At 38.6% G+C, this 19,874-nt stretch overlaps 1 protein-coding gene across 1 annotated transcript in view; it reads left to right on the top strand.

Annotated features, from left to right (window-relative positions):
* CNTNAP2 (contactin associated protein 2) overlaps positions 1-19,874 on the top strand; it is a 1,621,124-nt gene that overhangs the window by 1,072,523 nt on the left and 528,727 nt on the right. The window contains exon 13 of the mRNA XM_064372470.1: positions 16,961-17,117. Coding sequence (XP_064228540.1) covers positions 16,961-17,117 — 157 coding nt within the window. The remainder of the gene's footprint in view (positions 1-16,960; positions 17,118-19,874) is intronic.

The raw sequence follows: 19,874 nt of genomic DNA, 5'->3' as shown, positions 1-19,874 counted from the left end.
AGGCATGTGGCAATATAAATCTGTTAGGTCACTTCTGAATATACATAATCAGAAAAACAAATTCATAGAATCATGAAGTAATAAAGCCAGAAATACAAATCATCAAAATCCATGCTTCATGTTAGACAGCAGGAAAGAGACTGAGGAAGAAATGGAACATAATGATACTAATGGAGGTGGAACATAATCCAGATCTCCTGGCTCCAATTTCAGTGCTCACCTCACTCACTGATCTCTGTTTCACAGCCACTCTTACACTGGCTGGAATATGCATGGTCTGTAATATCCTCGGAAAGGAACAGAATTCTCTGGGCTCCACTGTCAAATAGTGGGCATCTGAATCAGCTGCTTCGTGTGAGGTAGTACTCAGCCCCCTGACTCTGTCCACAGATAGAGAACAGAGTTACCTTGTGAGTCTCTAGGCTGTCAACATTCCCCTTGCAGAGCTATAGGATCATGCTATGCTAGAGATATAACTGCCAACCTAGTGGGACCAGGGTGGAGGTAGGAGGTGAAGCAGGCTGCTGAGTCTGTCTCTGTAAAGCTTCTGACTGTGAGCCAGGCTTTAACAGAATCCCTGCTTTACTCCCTTCGTGTGGGTTATGCTACGTACCTCTAAAGTCTACGAAGAATCTGTCAAGGTATCAGCTTTTATTATGCATTATCCTAAACCTAAAGAAGACAGAGAGGACAGAACCCAGGAAATCTAATAAGTAAATTTCCCAGTAATGAAAGTGGATAGAACCCAGAAATCCTCATAACTGAATTTTCTTGTGAATAAAAAATGCAATAGAAAAACAATTTGTTTTGACAAATATATACAGAAATCTTTTGTTTGTTTAAGATTTGCCTGCTTTTGTAAATGTAATAAGCTACATACAATTTTTAAATTTCTCGCTTCAGTAAAATTGTCTTTCCTCGGGTCATGATTCTGAACACTGATATTACTGTACAGCATGACAGATAGGGTAGGTGTAGAAAATTGTACTGAATTGCCATTGAGTGTTGGCTATACCAGGGTCTCCCAGAATGTAGAAAGCCTGGTGCTAGTTAGAAAATGGGCTCCTCTTCTCTGCAGGCCAATTAGTTTCAGCCAGTCTCGTGAGCAGCCTGCGGACTGGAGTCAGCCCTGACTCCTGCCCTCTCAAATCAACCTGCACTACCATATCTTAAGAGTAAACTGTCAAAACAAGTCCCCGGTTTACTTTTTTTTTAAGTCAGTGTAAGGCAAAAGTAGATTATTAAGCTTGCTGAAAAGCTAGATCCAGAGTAATTAAAACTTGATTTTAATGCTGCTAAGAAAAAAAAGGGGATATGATATAAAGTCATGACACAAGGAATATAAATAAGATTATTGCTTATGGATGATGGCTGTTTGAAAGATAAGCCCAATTATGAACACCAATACAGATTCTGCAAATCCATGTTCAGAGGTGGTTACATAAGTGGCATAACTGCTGTAACTTTTACATAGAAAAATTGCAGTTATTCGTTAATCAACTGAGGCCAGGAGAAACTGATCAGGTGTGATAAAGTTGCCTCAGGTGAAATCAAATTTCAACTGATAGACTGAGGAATAAAGAACGGAAAAAATATCCTGAAACACCAGAGTTCAAAATGTGTGTATTTTTTAAATTTATTTTCTCTTTTTTCTCTTTTAAAGACGTGTTTGGATATGAAAAAGGAAATAGAAATAAAGACTAGCATTCGTGTATCTGAAAAATATTTATAGAGTGCCTACTATGGACAGGTGCTATTTATCAGAAACCAAACAACAGCTCAACTCTACTGGATCATAGACTCTAGTGGGAAAGGACAAAATAAACAATAAACAGAACAGTATCTAATATTATAGGTGGCTAAATGCAAATAAATACATAAAGTAGGATAAGGGGTAGGGAGTGAAGGAACGATGTTCTTTGGAGGTTATTAAGAGAAAGCCAGCCTAATGAAATGGCATGCGAAGAACAGCTAAGGAAGGAGAATGAAAGGTCCTCGTGGGTATTGAGAAAGAGAATTTCACGTGGCAAAAATAGACCCTCCCAAGCCCTAAAGTGGGAATGTGCTTGTGTGTTTAAGGAGCAGAAAGCTGGCTGGGACAGCATGAGCAGAAGCTTTGAACAAGGAAAGAGGTCAGTGATAAATAAGAAATTCATTCTTCTTAGAAAATGGGGCAATGCATCCAGGCAAGGTTATAAAGATTAACAGTTGAAATCAGAGAGGCAGGTGGTTCTGATGTTTTTGGGGTTTGCTTCCTAATAGGTATCTTAATGAAATTATTCATCCAGAGTTACAAAGCACCAATAACCAAAAATATATCTGAATATTGTGTGATTTGCCACATTCATTACAATCAAACTGAAATCAGTTGCCTTGCCAGAAAAGAAAATATGACTAATTGACATAATGTGAAGGGCTTTGAAGAATAGCGTTTAATACCAGCAGGTTAATCAACAGACTAATGAAACAAGTTTTAGTTAAATACATAGGAGGAAAAATTTATTCTGTGTTTTTGGGTCCATTTCTGTTGTTGTCAAAGAAAAAATAATAAGGGCAAATTTTAGTGATTTCGCTGTTTAAATGTGTCCCTTTTACCCACTTGAAACGTCTGCCACTTATTGAATTTTTTGTCATCTTATTGCTCTTCTGTGAGATTGGAGGACTTTAAATTTGTGCCACTTTTATTAACTGCTTGTGCCATCGAGAAAGGCTTTAGCATCTTAGTTTCCTGGGAGGAAGACCGGGTAATGGATGAATAATGTGTGACTGCCAGTTTGATGTGTTATAAACAAAAAAGAATTTCTGCCCCCACTGAACAGCAGGCGTGATGAGACCTCAGATTTTGTGCTGCATAAGCGGCGTCTTGCTCTGCTGTTGAAGAATGGACATTTTTCAGATAGTAACTAACGCATGACTGGAGAGTAACAAGTATTGGGTTGGTGCAAAAGTCATTGCAGTTTTTGCCATTACTTTTTATAGTAAAAATCACAATGACTTTTGCACCAACCTAATAAAGTTAAAAGTCAAGGCTACATATTTTAATGTTGTCAATTTTATTTTCTTTCTTAATGTGTTACCTAGTAGAAAAGAAGAGGTCAGTTCAGAAAGTCTCAGTATTAGGGTTTATCTGTCCCTCTTGTCCTTTTCAGGACTCTCCTGGTTATGTCTTAATCAGATTGGGTTGTTTAAGAAACCAAACTCAGCTTGAGATGTTGTCCAAGGCAATGTTTATGCAGGGTTGATTCAGGACCCAGCATGCTGGGAAGAAGTAGTAAACACCATAAAAGTGACTGTAGTTATCGATCAGTATTGGTCCAATCCTCAGAGCTTTATCTTTCCTTCCTTGTCAATTTCTTTTACTTTTGATTACAGATACATTCAGAACCCCCCTGTCTTGCAGAAGCCACACTTTCTCCTTCATCACCCTTTGGCTGCTCTGTCTCTCCTCGTGTTCAGAAGGCTTTTCTGCTTTGATCATTCACCTTTGCTTCCTTACATCAACTTAACCTCTTAAAGCTTGATCACCTGAACATGAATCTGCCATTCAGATGATTCTAATCCTCAAATCCAATGACATGGGCCAAGCTTGACTCTTGGAACATTGGAACATTTACCTTTCTGAAACATTCACGACTCATTTACCTGCTCAAAGCTGGAGTACAGAATCAGCGTCCAGGTGGAACTCCCGGTCTGTAGGGGAGACAAGCACATAAAATAACCGCAATACAATACATGAATCAAAAGAATGATTGGTGGGTGCCTGTATTCCCAGCTACTCAGGAGGCTGAGGCAGGAGAATTGCTTGAACCTGGGAGGTGGAGGTTGCAGTGAACCACGATGACATCACTGCACTCCAGCCTGGGCAACAAAAGTGAAACTCCATCTCAATAATAATAACAACAACTAAGTTCTGCATAAACTGTGGCTTAACACAAATAGGAAACGAATACAAATGGCTGTGGGGAATTAAAATGAAAGCATATTTCGGAGAAGTAACATTCTTCAAATCACATTGTCTGGACTCTGTCCAGTCTTCCTAGAGTCTTTCTTCTTCTCCTGTGTTGCAGCACTGTAAGAGGCAGGGTCTTAGCTAGCTATGTGTCCCATTCCTCAGACTGTCACATGCTCAGGTGTCAGTTGTCACTGTGGATGACTCACAGATTTAAAGATTTGGCTCCGGCTGGGCATGGTGTCTCATGCCTGTAATCCTAGCACTTTGGGAGGCTGAGATGGGTGGATTACTTGAGGCCAGGAGTTCAAAACCAACCTGGCCAACATGGTAAAACCCTGTCTCTACTAAAAATACAGAAAAATTAGTCGGGCCTGGTGGCAGGTGCCTGTAATCCCAGCTACTCAGGAGTCTGAGGCAAGAGAATTGCTTGAACCTGGGAGGCAGAGTTAGCAGGGAGCCAAGATCACACCACTTCTCCAGCCTGAGCAGCAAGAGTGAAACTCTGTCTCAAAAAAAAAAAAAAAAAAAAGAGATTTAGCTCTAATTTTTCTCTCTTGAAGTCAGAAGTTCCATCTCTTGTACATCCTCATTTCCAAGTCACTATGTCAGAGAGCTTCTCAACCAGGGTGCTACTGGCATTTGGGGTGGGAGAGTTATTTGTTGTGCAGAGCTATCTAACACACTGTAAGACATTCAGCATTCATGAAACCTGAGGCACTACGTACTGGTGGCACCTTACAAATGTTTCCGAATCATACCTGAGGAGGTAGAGCCAGTCCTGGTTGAGACTCACTAGCACCTCAAATTCGCCCTCTATAAAATTAAACTGAAAAAGTGTTAGTTTCCCCTAAAATTAACACTCTCCTATTTACATTTCTTTTTCTCCTTTTTTTTATTCTTTTTGAGATGGAGTCTCACTCTGCCACTCAGGCTGGAGTACAGTGGTGCAGTAATGACTCACTGCAACCTCCGCCTCCTGGGTTCAAGCAATTCTCCTGCCTCAGCCTCCTGAGTAGCTGGGATTACAGGCAGCTACCACCATGCCCAACTGATTTTTGTATTTTTAGTACAGATTGGGTTTCACCATGTTGGCCAGGCTGGTCTTGAACTACTGACCTCATGTTCCGCCCGCCTCAGCATCCCAAAGTGCTGGGATTATAGGCATGAGCCACCATGCCTGGCCTTCCTATTGAAATTTCTTTCAAAATGTTCAGATTTGCCTCATTGTAAAACCAAGCAGCTACCACTAGCTGATCCATCAGGTCACCGAATCCTACTAATATCCTTTCACAGTATGTTTTGCCTCTCTCTGTGTTGGGCAGAATGTCATGTCCTTGATACTCCAAGTCTTTATCACCTAATATGTGCTATTTGGTTTCTCTATTTAGTCACCTTTCCCTTATGTCACACTGTGTAATAAAACATTATCCTGATCATGCCTCTCCCTCGCTTTAAAACCCACAGTAACAGACTTTGACTATACGATTAAGGCCAAATAGATACCTAATATGTGCTATTTGGTTTCTCTATTTAGTCACCTTTCCCTTATGTCACACTGTGTAATAAAACATTATCCTGATCATGCCTCTCCCTCGCTTTAAAACCCACAGTAACAGACTTTGACTAGACGATTAAGGCCAAATAGATACAATAAAAGCCCTCCTCCATGAACATTTTTAAAATGCATTAAAAATAATTTTCTAAATCCTTTTCAATGTATGATTGAGCATGCAAGAAAGTGACGAAGATCCTTGAGGCCTGAAATGAAGCAAAACCATGAACCAAGAGTATAAATAAATGCTAAAGCCAGAAGCTGACCTAAAGGCTGCTGTCAGTTCCATGCAACCTGCCCCTTTCATTTCAGTGGCTAGATAAGGAAAAAGGGTCCATGCCAAGTAATAAATTATATCAAATATCCCTTTATGGAAAACAGAATCCAGGAGGTTAGACTCTCAATGAAAAACAAAACTAAAAACTGAAAAATACACTCTGTAAGAGAAGATAATATAAAAATTTTGATTATCTGAACTTTGGCTAAGAATAAAAAGAAGAAGAAATTATCCTTTGAAGCTGTGTAATAGAAAGCCAGTTCTGATGCATGTTTACAGCTAACTTCACAGCATTTGAATGGCTGGAAAAAATTCAAGCTGAAAATATATTTTAAAGAGGTCCCAGATTGGTAATATCTCTATGTATCTGAGAAAAGCAAATGCAGATGGTCCAAGTGAGATATACCTTCAACTGAAACTCATAGGATTCTCACAGACACATTTTCCAGGAACACGATCTCAAAAGAAAAAAATAGTCACCAAATGTATGGGGAAACAAGATACCATAATTGTAAATCAACAGAGATAAGTAATAGCATTTTCAGTCCTACAAAAACTTCAGGTATTGAAATTATTGGATTGAAAAAATTGTTAAAGAGAGAATTTAATATCCTGTCAAAAATAATGGGTAACATTTGAAAAAGAACCAAATAAATGTTACAGGTATAAAAACATAATAGACAATATTAAAAGCATAATGTTAGAGATAAATAGCAGTTTCTACCCAGCTGAAACAGGAATAGTGAAATTGAAAATAAATTCTGAAGAAATTTTCCAGAAATCTGCCCAGTGAGAAAAGAGTTGTCAAATACGAAAAATATATATTTTCAGAGCAAGGAGATTAGATCAAGACCAAGGAGATTAGACCAGGACCAATCAGTACATCTCTAATTGGAGTTGTGGAAGAAGAGATAAGAGTGGTGAGGTCTTATTTTGGTGAATGATGGCTAAGAATTCACCAGAACCAAAGAAACATGCAGATTAAGATTCAGATTAAGGTGTCATAGTGGATTTTAGGCTTTTACATTCTCTTAAATATTATTATTTTAGTAGATACCCTAGAAACTTTAAATTTTATATTTAACTTAACAGTGTCTGAACTTAGTATATTTATTCTCTTCGCAAACAATACAACAATTTTATAGCCTGTTTCTCTTCCTTATTACAAATGCAAATGTAAGAGAAAAAAAATCTTATAATTCATACAGACCATTACAATGGGATAAAAATTTCCAAATTACTGAAAATACCCAATGCTAAACTTGGGAAGATTGAAAGATACAGTATTATAGAAGAAGCTTTTAATATTGATGTCTGTCAGTAATTATAGATGAAAAGACTTTAAAAATCATTAAGTCTACAAAGCAGCAGTATCCCAAGGAACTTTCTGAGGCGGTCAAAATATTTTCTGTCCAATATGGTAGCCATTAGCACATATAGCTAGTGAGGCTGAAATTCTAAATTTTAGATAGCTGCATGTAGCTATTGGTTACCTATTGGGCAACACAGATAGGATTAAATAGCATAATTGACAACTGTGAGTCAATGGACACATAGAACAATTAGAAAATAAACATTTTTTCAAGCACAGGTAAAATATTTTTGAATATTGACCACAGACTGGCCTCTTTAAAACAAATCTCAACAAATTTCAGGTTATTGGTATCATAAATCCTGTTCTCTGACCGTGATTAATTAAATTTTAAAACTCGGCTAAAAAGACACCTTATCCAAAAAAAGCTAAAAGCAAAACATAAATTAGATATTTTTTTAAAACTTCTAAATAATCCCTAAGTCATCGAAGAAATAATAATGAAAATTAGATAGTACACATTATTAAATAATGATGACAGCAGAATTCAAAATTTGAGGGATATTCCTACTGTGATATTTTGGTAGAATTTATGGTCTTATATGTGTATAGTACAAGCTTAGAAAGGCTAAAAATTACTGAGCCAAACTTCCATCTTAAGATATTAGACAAAGAAGGGAATTCTTGTACACTTTTGGTGGGAATGTAAATTAGGACAGCCATTCTGAGAAACAGCATGAAATTTCCTCAAAAAAATTAAAAATAGAACTGCCAGATGATCCAGCCATCTCTCTTCCTGCTATGTATTCTTTAAAAATGAAATCAGTATGTCAAAGAGGTATCTACATTTCCATGTTCATCGCAGCATTATTCATAATAACCCAGATATGGAATCAACCTAGGCGTCCATGAATGGAAAAAGAGAAAGTGGTATTTAAACACAGTGATTTTTGGCAACATGGATGAACATAGACGACATTATGTTGAGTGAAATGAGCTAGGCACAGAAAGACAAATACCTCATAATCTCCCTTATATGTGGAATTTTTTAAAGTTGAACTCATAGAATTAGAGTTGAATGGTGGTTACCAGAGGCTAGGGAATGGGAAGCTGCAGAGTTGTTGATCAAAGGATATAAAACTTTAGTTAGAGAGGAGGAATAAGTTCAGGAGATCTATTGTACAACATGATGAGTATAGCTAATAACAATGTATTGCATTTTGAATATTGCTGAGAGTATACGAAAAGTAGTATGTGAGGTAATGCATATGTTAATTAGCTCCACTGAGCCATTTCACAGTGTATACATATTTCTAAACATCATATTATACATGTTATATATAATTTTTATTTGTTAATTAAAAATTATTTTAAAAAAGAATAGACAAAAAGATTCTAGGATATTTTCAAAGAAAGTAGAACAAATGAAATAAACATAAAAGCAGGAATAAATGAACAAGGAAATCAACCACACAGTAAATAAAAATCAACAAATTGATTTTTTGAAGAGACCAACAAAATCAATAAACTTCCAACTAGACTGGTCAGAAAAGAGCAGGAAAATATATTAGTAGAAATGAAGAAAGAGACATAAACACAACTATTTCCCAATATATTTAAATGCAATGGGCAAATTCATTTAAAACAACATCTACCTGGAATATAACATAAATTAGAATATAAACATAAAAATAGACATAAGAATAATCTTATAATTAAAGATATTAAGTTATATGAGCCTCAGACAGTTTTCCAAATAATTCTAACATAGCCCCAACCATTCTTTGAGGCCAATATTAACTTGATACCAAAAACATAACGATAGTGCAACAAAGGGGAATTATAGGCCAAAGTCATTCCTGAATATAGTGGCAAAGATCCCAAACAAAATAGCAAAGTGAACCCAACTATATAGATGAATAATGATTTCTCACAACAAAGTTGATTTTTTTTTAAATTACTATTGTTAGAAAAAAACTCTAGGAAAAACCTTTTTATCATTTTGATAAGAGAAGACAAAGAATTGAATAAAATTCAGTATTGATTCATGCAAAAAAAAAAATCTAACAAATGATAAATGGCATATAACTTCCTTAAACATAAAGATGAACTATTTATTCTTAACAAGTGATAGGAGCATCAAAACTCAATGGTTACACATTAAAAGCATTTTCTTTAAAGTCTGGAAGCACATAAAGACGCTCATCACCAAGTTAGTTTAACATTGAACTAAATGGATCATAACCACTGCATTAGGACAGGAAAGAAGATATGTTTAATAAATAGATAGAGGTTGGAAAGGAATAACTATTGTTAAGAGAATTAAGAGAAACACTCCAGCCTGGGTAACAAGAGCGAAACTCCGTCTCAAAAAAAAAAGAGAAACAAAAAGAATCAAAGAAACAAACAGCATATGGTCCCATTCCATCACTTCGGTATTCTTAATCACATTTGTTCCTGGAGACCGTGGTACAAAGGAATGAGCCAGGGTTACTGGGGGGTCCTGCAGTGCCCGTGAAAGCAAGAGAAACCAGAACCAAGTTAACTAGAGTGAATTGGCCTGTTCTGTTCTCTTTAATATTGTTCAGAATTGCAAACTCCCATATAATCTGTTACTTCAGTTCCATTCAAATTAATAAAATCTAATTCATTTGAATAAGACTTAAAGATTTGATTCTACTGCACCAAATTCTGCTCAGTAAAATCAGTCCTTGATTGAAATCTATTAAGTACAATTCAGTAAAAAAAAATTTAAATATCATGCAGTACAATTAATTTTAATTAACATTTCAGTTTAGGTCCATTTTGATCTGAACTTCAACTCTACATTTCTAAATTTGGTTTCTATTCAAATCAATAAAATACAGCAAAATCCAATGTAATTCCAAAAGATACAACCTGAAGCTAATCAACTGCATTTATGTCTATTCATTCCTAATCAGATGAGTTTAGTGACATTCAGTCACAGAAAGATAAAACGTTCACCTTTAACTACCAAATTGAATGTTTATATTAGAACTTCAGAATTATGAGTTTTTCCCAAACTCATATCACCATCTGCAGTATGAACACCACAGGATTTTATCTTGACTCATTCTTTGGTTTGTATGTTAACATAGAACAATGTAGAATTGGATGAGTAGGAAACAAAGGAGATTATTGCTATCCTGTTTAATAAGCTAAAATCATAGGTAACTTGAGATAATAGACTTTTGTATTTATGAAAATGTCAATATATGATTTTTAATTTTATTTTTAAAGTTAAAGACAGGCATTTTTGGCTGAGTGCGGTAGCTCATGCCTGTAATCGCAGCACTTTAGGAGGCCGAGGCAGATGGATAACCTGAAGTCGGGAGTTCGAGACCAGCCTAACCAACATGGAGAAATCCCATCTCTATTAAAAATACAAAATTAGCCGAGCATAGTGATCCTCGCTATGTCTGAAGTCTCAGCATGCCTCAAATTCCAGCTACTTGGGAGGCTGAGGCAGGAGAATCGCTTGAACCCAGGAGGCGGAGGTTGCAGTGAGCCAAGATCGCATCATTGCACTCCAGCCTGGGCAAAAAGAGCAAAACTTCGTTCGTCTAAAAAAAAAAAAAAAAAAAAAAAAAAAACAGGCATTTTTGACTCAAGACCATGGTTATAAAACTGAAAAAAAAAAAAAAGTATTACAGTGACTATTATTCAGAAAAATATAATTGGGAATTAAGTTCAGATGTTATCTAGTAACACCATTATCACCTCTTTGTATCTTACCAAGAAAACAATGTCCTGAATTGGTATTCCAATGGACCCCAGTCATCTGGGCCTCCTTGTTTCTTTATAGATGTTTCAAAGTGTCTGATGAACTCTATCTACCACTGTCCTTTTCCCAGCTCAGTATATGGCAGACTGTGTGATGGTGAGGGTCACAAGGAGACTGAGTCTCAAACTCTTCCTCTGAGATTCTTATTCTACAGGACAGGGAATCTATATTGTTTACAAGAGACTTAGGGGAGTCGTAGGTAAGTTGAAAACCCTTCCCTTTACTTACCTCCCAACAGAGGGTGAAGAAAAAAAAAAAAACCAGCAGTTATTACTCCATGGCTTCACCTCCCCCACCTCATCCTCCTGTGAGGATCTGAGACTTCGGTTACCATGGCCTAAGTCTTGGAAGTGATTCTGTAGGGACAAACTCCACATGTGAAAGAAGGGAAAGCGGTCTGTATTTGAGCCAGAGAACTCTAGGACTAGTAGCCTGTTTCCATTTCCAGTCCCTGGGGCAGGGGTTCCCGTCAGCTTTAGCTTTAAGCCCCTGTATCCCTGGAAGCATACACATCCATCCTGTGGAAATAAAGAAAATTCTAGCATGCTTGATCTTCCAAACTATAGCTATCAGATGATTTGGAGGACTCTGTACTGGCTACAGCACCTCCAGATTTCTTCTCTGCTCCATCCCATCCTGGAGATTATTATAAAAGCCATTTTATCTTTCTTGTATTTAGGACATTTGCTCTGGAAGGAAGGTTTTTCACAGGTGTAAGAATGTTTCAAATGGTCTAGAATTGCAGCAATTAAGGATGTCTATTCTTAGTAAGGGTATCATCACCATTCATAACTTGATTTGGATGTTGTAATCAGATCAGAGTGGTCAGCTGAAATTTACTTACACAGTGGAGATAAAAGATTTGGCAGTGCTAAGAAAGGAAGAGAGAAGAAGGAAGTAGGAGATTTTTCTGAGCATGAGTCGCTTAGACAAAGAATCATGCACTGCAGGGGCCTTCAGACAACCAAATGCTGCCGGAGAGCAGAGCCTGGGAAGGACTCCAATGAGCTGCCAGCAAGGGGTACTAAGAACAACAGTGAAAAGCATGTTTCTGCAGCGGTGGTACCTGTTCTATTTCCTCAGCTAAAGAGACCCCAGGGACTCTTTAACGAAATTTGTAGATAAGGTTGTAATCCTAGATATGATAAAACCAGGTTTCATCAAACTAAAAAGATGCTTTTACATTTTCATTTTGGAGATTATATACCCTTGTGGTATTGTTTTTAATATCCGATAGAAACAGTGGGAATGAAACAAATTAAATGTCCCAGTGACTGTGCTGGGTCTTATCTCAGAGGGCACCAGGATCATATTTATTTAAGCAGCAGGTTAAGTTACTTTGTGTAGTCCAGAAGTTCCAAAGAGCACATTTTGAAAATCACAGGTATGTACCACATTTTCATCAAGTGGTCCCCAAGCATTCATTCACCCTTGTGTTTCTGAAACAACTTCTTGTTATTGGTGAAAATAACAGAAAGCTATTGATTGATTGATTGATTGATTGGAGACAGTCTTGTTCTGTCGCCCAGGCTGTAATGCAGTGGTCCAATCTCAGCTCACTGCAAACTCCACTTCCTGGGTTCAAGTGATTCTCCTGTCTCATCGGCCTCCTGAGTAGTTGGAATTACAGACACACACCACCACACCCAGCTAATTTTTGTATTTTTAGTAGAGACAGGGTTTCACCATGTTGTCCAGGCTGATCTCGAACCCCTGACCTCAGGTGGTCCGCCCACCTCAGCCTCCCAAAGTGCTGGGATTAAACATGGCACTCTCCACCTTTGTCCTCTTTCTGTAACATGGGCAGAGGTGGAATCAGCAGAGACCTAGTGTAGCTTATGGGCCAAATGATCTTAACATTGCTTTGGGTGGCTGAGTTGCTATGGTTTCTATAAATGGGATTTTTCAACTCTTTTTGTTGGAACTCTGGACTGCTTCAAAAGAAAAGTTTATTATTGGCCATGGGAAGCATCAGAGAGGCTGGATGCTTTACCACTTACCCTGATGGAAAAAGAAGGGAGAAGCAAATGTCTTAAACATAGAAAGCAAACAGAGCCCCCGTATGCTGGGACCAGGCATGGGTAAATGGAAGACACAGCTTCGGGGTGGACCTTTATGTCAGAAAGCAGTGTGTTTCTCCCTTTGGAACAGGGTCCTGAGCTCTCCCTCTTGACCGTTTACCAGATTAAGTCAAATATACTTTTTTTAATGTGAGTCCCAAACATGATCATGCCAAGAGAAAAATCATAGCTTCCAAATTAAGTCAACTGCGCCTGGCTTACTGTTTTTTTTTAAGTAAGTCTTAGAAAATGTCTTTCCTTTCTAGCCTATTTTCTTTCTCCCTTCCTAGTCTAATCATCCAAACCTTAATAAACCCTTCACCGTAATAAAACCTGATCTGAAGTGAGTACAAACAGTATAGTGATTATATTTAATGCAATTCATGTTTGGTCGTTTTAATACAATATGCCTTACTTTGATAATTTAGCTCTAGTTAACTTAGAATGCCGTTCCTCATTACCTAATCTTGTTGCAGTGACTACACCTCCTTAATATAGTTAACTGCAATCTTCATATTCTGAGGTTATAGAAGTTCTTGAACTCTTGGAAATAGCTAATTAAATTATTTCTTTCCTCACCACTTTTTACCCTTGTCTTTTAAAAAGGCTTTCCATTTTCATTGCCTTTAACTGGTTTTCCCCAAAGCCAATTAACAGGTAAATAATGATTTGTAAAGCAAAAAGTAGCATTTCATTAGCATAGCACTGGAATAAGGGAATTCTTTACTCAAAGTAAATTGAACGATTCTCCTCTTGCTGAATATAAAATACATAACAAATTAATAATTTATTTTAGTTACAGTGATTTAACCGAATTAGCCAATGTTAATAACAGAGTCTACAATTTGCTTTCTCTCTGGAATATGTTTTTCTTATTGGCATTCTTTTGTGGTAGATGTGGAAAGAGCTAAGGTAAGCATTTTGTGCTGTATTTAACTTATTTTCCTGGGAAAAAGAACAGAACAACATCAATTTTGCATCAACCTCCCTGGGAGCATTCATTGTATGAGGACTAAAGTATTGTGACTTGAGAAAGAGTGAGGGATGAGAGAAGCAGCTGGGAAACTAGGCTGCTCTTACCAGGTCACTAGCATGCCACTTCCTTGCACCTGTACTCCTTGCACATAGAGGAATTATTGCAGATCATCCCCTCAGATCCCATCCCGGTGTCTAGTAAGAGTCCATCTCTACAATGAGCTGAGGGTCTGCCCTAGGAGATAATGTGCAGCCTGGATCCCATGCACAGCTGAGGGCTTCTACTGGAACAACCACTATAACCACCCAAGAGGTTCACCTTGCCTGCTACCTCGACAGAGCCAATTCATTGAGACAGGGAAATTGCAATAGAGAAAGAGTAATTCATGCAGAGAGAGCTATGTGGGAGACCAGAGTTTAATTATTATTCAAATCAGTCTCTCCAAGCATTTGGGGATCAGAATTTTTAAGGACAACTTGGTGGGTAGGGGGGAAGCCAGTGAGCCAGGAGTGCTGATTGTTCAGGGAATGAAATCACAGGGAGTCAGAGCTGTCTTCTTGCGCTGAGTCAGTTCCTGGGTGGGAACCACAAGATCAGATGAGCCAGTTTATTGATCTGAGTGGTGCCAGTTGATCCATCAAGTGCAGGGTCTGCAAAGTATCTCAAGCACTGATTTTAGATGCAGTTTAGGGAGGGTCAGAATCTGGTAGCCTCCAGCTGCCTGACTCCTAAACTATAATTTCTAATCTTATGGCTAATGTTAGTCCTACAAAGGTGGTCTAGTCCCCAGGCAAGAAGAAGGTCTGCATTGGGAAAGGGCTGTTATCACCTTTGTTTTAAACTATAAACTATAAACCAAGTTTCTTTCAAAGTTAATTCAGCCTATGTCCAGGAAGGAACAAGGACAACTTGGAGATTAGAAGCAAGATGAAGTCGATTAAGTTAGATCTCTTTCACTGTCTCAGTCATAACTTTGCACAGGCATCTTCACCACTGCCCAAACAATTCGGCAATGAGACTTCCTTTCCTGGGCTTCTGGGCACTCCCTGAAGGTGCAGTGGAAATCAGCTGCCTCTCTTCTTCTTTTCCCCTACAGCATGTTTCTGGTAGTCTCATTCTGAAGGTGAAGCTGATTGTTATCTTCTCCTTTTACTGACAATGTCCGGATTTTTACAAAGAATACTGAGCCACACACAGCTTCTCTGATTCATGCAAATTACTATTACTGTCTGCAACAAAAATATAACACAGTATTAGGTTGTTTCTACTGGTCACTGGAAGGAACAGTCATAAATTGGATGAAGATTCTGAGATACAGAATCTTTCATTGGTTATTTGAGGTACAGGCAGGACAAAGGAGTTACCTGCCGAGCAGACCTTCACCTCCACTTTTACAGGTGCCTGATTTGTTTTGTCTCCTCCACCAGGTGTGTTAGTATCCTCTAGTTTCCAAAAACAGTGATATTAACCAAAAGCTCCTTTGAGAGAATTTAGCGTGAGGTCAGCTTTTAAAATGCAATGCAATAAATGAATATGATAACCAGTTTTGGTAATGTTTCTACATTTTCAGGGTCAGGTTGTGTCCTGCCCAGCCTCAAAGGCATTTCGTGAGGTCAACATGGCACCCTCCACCTTTGTCCTCTTTCTGTAACATGGCCAGATACGGAATCAGCAGAGACCTAGTGTAGCTTATGGGCCAAATGATCTTAACATTGCTTTGGGTGACTGAGATGCTATAGTTTCTATAAATGGAATTTTTCAACCTTTATTGTTGGAACTCTGGACTGCTTCAAAAGAAAAGTTTATTATTGGCCATGGGAAGCATCAGAGAGGCTGGATGCTTTACCACTTGCCCTGATGAAAAAAGAAGGGTCCTGAGCTCTCCCTCTTGACTATTTACCAGATTAAGTCAAATATACTTTTTTTAATGCGGGTCCCAAATGTGATCATGCCAAGAGAAAATCATAACTTCCAAATTAAGTCAATACGCAGAAAAATCAAGCAATTTGTATGGAGTGGGAGAATGCCTGAATAACTAACTCCTTTTTAAATTTAGAGGCCTTGCTCGTTGATTGCATTCATCCTGGACTCCAGTCCCAGTACAGTCTCAGCAACTTTAGATTTCACGCCTGTTAACAAAATTGTTCTTAAGGAAAACTATTGCAGCAGCTGAGAAAGTACCACAGCATTTTTTTTTTTTGCATAATTCCAATATGGTCCTTACTTTTTGTATTGTTTGTTTAGATACTATAACTGTTCACATGGTAGCATCATATATATGTGCATGTGTATTTTATTTATATCTATGTATATTTTACAGTTTATCCATTCATTGACTGATGGGCATTTAGGTTCGTTCCACATTTTTGCAATTGTGAATTGTGCTGCTATAAACATATATGTGCAAGTATCTCTTTTCGTAGAATGACTTATTTTCCTATGGGTAGATACCCAGTAGTGGGATTGCTGGATCAAATGGTAGTTCTACTTTTAGTCCTAAGGAATCTCCACACTGTTTTCCATAGCGGTTATACTAGTTTACATTCCCACCGGCAGTGTAGAAGTGTTCCCTTTTTACCACATCCACACCAACATCTATTATTTTTTGATTTTTTGATTATGGGCTTTCTTGCGGGAGTAAGGTGGTATTGCATTGTGGTTTTGATTTGCGTTTTCCTGATGATTAGTGATGTTGAGCATTTTTTCGTATGTTTGCTGGCCTTTTGTATATCTTCTTTTGAGGATTTTCTATTCATATCCTTAGTCCACTTTTTGATGGGATTCTTTTTTCTTGTTAATTTGTTCGAGTTCGTTGTAGATTCTGGATATTCGTCCTTTGTCAGATAGATAGATTGTGACGATTTTCTCCCACTCTGTGGGTTGTCTGTTTGAAATAAATTGACTTTTAAGAAGGTTGCGTGATGTTCAGACTATCAGAGTACAGTCTGGGGAAGTGGGCGTAAGTGTGGCAGTATAATGACTGAACCCAGGTCTGTTTCTAAATATGCCTTTCCCTTTTCTTGTAGATGGAAGCCCTTACACTTGGTGGGTTGGCAAAGCCAATGAGAAGCACTACTACTGGGGAGGTTCGGGGCCTGGAATCCAGAAATGTGCCTGTGGCATTGAACGCAACTGCACAGACCCCAAGTACTACTGTAACTGCGACGCGGACTACAAGCAATGGTGAGTGCCTGCGGCCAGCACAGCCGGGCTCGCCCCCTCAGTGTGCCTTTGTGTCAAACTATGTGAATAGAAGAAAGTTAGAGAAGTGCTATAATAATACGATCATAGGTTAGAAAGGTTTGGAACTAACCCAGTTGACAAATGTCAGGAACATACTGAAAAATATAAAAGTAGAAAGAGGTCAGTGCGACAAGGGTGTGCATTTAGAAACGGACTGACGCATAATTGATGTGTTCATATATTATTCAGAGAGGAAAATAATGAGCCATGTTGTAGACAGTGATTTGCATTATAAAATATGCTGTGTAACCATAGAGGGATGGCCATGGGTGGGAAGCCAGCGTGGATGCCTGTGAGAGGGCACACAGTGAACAGCTTCCTGTGGGAGGCACAGCCAGCTCCCAAAATGTTTGCATCGGGGATCTGGACCGAAAAAAAAAAAGAAAAAAGAAACAGAGAGAAAGGGAAAAAAAAAGAAACAGAAAAAATCATTCTTTCCTCTTGTCTTCAGTAAGTGCTTGCCTGTCTACTTTTCTTTCATACCTGGAACTGTTTATAACTCTGATACAAATCAGTTCAAGAAAGATCTATTTCTGGTTTCTTCCATCCCTCTGCTGGCTTTTGTTCTGCCTTGCAGTGAATGGCTGCATCTGTGTCAGTAACACGTAAAGATAAGATCAGCTGCCGTTCTTTGTGAAGAAGAGAGGCCCCAGAAGTTTAGGTGGAAGATTATAAACCTACATGTGATTCTTGGCAGAAGCACATATCGAGCTGCCGGCTTTCTACATTTTTAGAAGTGTTGAGAGGCTCCATTTCTGCTGCTGTGCAGCTGTACACATAACCAACCATGGTCATGCATTTCCCCATATGCCCAGCCATGGTTTTCTTCAATCCACCTAGGTATTGTGCTTTTTTCAAGGACGGTTTACAAGACAAATTCATTCCACCAGTTAACCAAAAACTAATTCTGAGAACGTAACATTATATGAATGTCAGGTAGGATGTCTGCTTACTTTCTGAAAGTTACGTTTCTTCTAGTAAATGAAACAAATTACAAAGGCTATTTCAGTGGCTTAGAATGTGTGTGTATATGTGTGTAAAATACTTGTAAATAGCTATCATTAATCTTTCATTATGGATTATTGTAAAGAGATCATTACAATTTTCATGTATTTGAAAGATGTATCTATACACAGACACACACACTGTATACAAAGATTGGAAGTTGGGAATGAAGTTAAAGGGGCATGGGCTTTGAAGTTAACCTTTCATTCACTCAGTCTGTCAGTCATCCAATCAGTCATTCGTTCAACAAATATTGATCAAACGCTTGTGAGTCAGGGACTCTTCTAGGCACTGGGGATAAAACAGCAAATACAAAGAACAAGAATCCCTGTCCTGAATCAAATTCTTGTTCATGTTGCCTTTTAGTACTAGTTGTGTGTTCTTAAGCAAGCCAGGCAGACCCTCTCCCATCCATTTGTCTATCCAACATTAATTCCCTGCCTCTTCAGGAAGCTGACTTTGGGTGCAGCCTCCCCAGCTAGGAGAAGTGGGAACACACTCCCAGCTGGTTCATTGTCCAGGCAGCCCAGAGTGCCCTGCCACCATCACCTTGTCCTACCACAGAAGAGAGCAGAGGGATTCAGGATGAGGAAGATCTAGTACCTGCACCTAAGTGAACTTCATTTTTGTCAGACATCATGCTAAGTTCTAGGGGTAGAATGATGAATAGACATGCTGTTTGTCCTCAGGAGCTCCAAAACTAGTTGAAGGAAACACACACATGCACACACAAATAACATAACACAGTCAGTGCTCTGAGGAAGGTGTGTGCAAGATACAACAAAAACTAATGGAAGAAACTTTTAATGTAACTGAAGGAGTGAAGGAAGGAATCCATAACATCTTGGAAGAAGAGGCATACTTTAGAGACAAGTAAGACCAAGAGCCCCAAGACACTTGCCCTTGCATGGTGGTCTTGGAAAAGAAGCACGACTAAGCTGGGCCAGGCTAGGGAACTCTGTGCAGTTGACAGTTTTGAAAATATTAAGTTTTCAGTTTTTAAAACATTAAGTTCAAAGCACCAGCATGGCATCCCTCTCTAAACTTTGAAGGCTACCATGAGTAGAATTAGAGGTTGAAAAGATAGATTTTTTTTTTTTCTGAGATGAAGTCTCACTCTGTCACCTAGGCTGGAGTGTAGTGGCACGATCTCGGCTTACTGCAACCTCCATCTCCTGGGTTCAAGTAATTCTCCTGCCTTTACTGGCACCTGATACCACGCCCAGCTAATTTTTATATTTTTAGTAGAGATGAGGTTTCACCATGTTGCCCAGGCTGATCTCCAACTCCTGACCTCAAGTGATCCACCCTCAGCCTCCCAAAGTGCTAAGATTATAGGCATGAGCCACCATGCCTGGCCAAGATTTTTTTTTTTAAAGATGGGGTTTCACCCATGTTGGTCAGACTGGTCTTGAACTCCTGACCTCAGGTGATCTGCCCACCTCGGCCTCCCAAAGTTCTGGGATTACAGACATGAGCCACCACACCTGAGTGATAGATTTTTTTGTTTTTGTTTTTGTTTTTTTTTTGAGACAAAGTCTTACTCTGTTGCCTAGGCTGGAGTGCAGTGGCATGATCTCAGCGATTCTCCTGCCTCAGCCTCCCAAGTAGCTGAGACTACAGGTGCCCACCACCATGCCTGGCTAATTTTTGTATTTTTAGTAGAGTTGGGGTTTCACCACTTTGGCCAGG

The sequence above is a fragment of the Aotus nancymaae genome, unplaced genomic scaffold (assembly GCF_030222135.1).
Source record: "Aotus nancymaae isolate 86718 unplaced genomic scaffold, 86718_ANA_hifiasm-v0.15.2.pri h1tg000002l, whole genome shotgun sequence".
Taxonomy (NCBI): domain Eukaryota; kingdom Metazoa; phylum Chordata; class Mammalia; order Primates; family Aotidae; genus Aotus; species Aotus nancymaae.
Note: the sequence above shows the minus strand (reverse complement) of the source record. Positions and strands in the feature narration are given on the sequence as shown.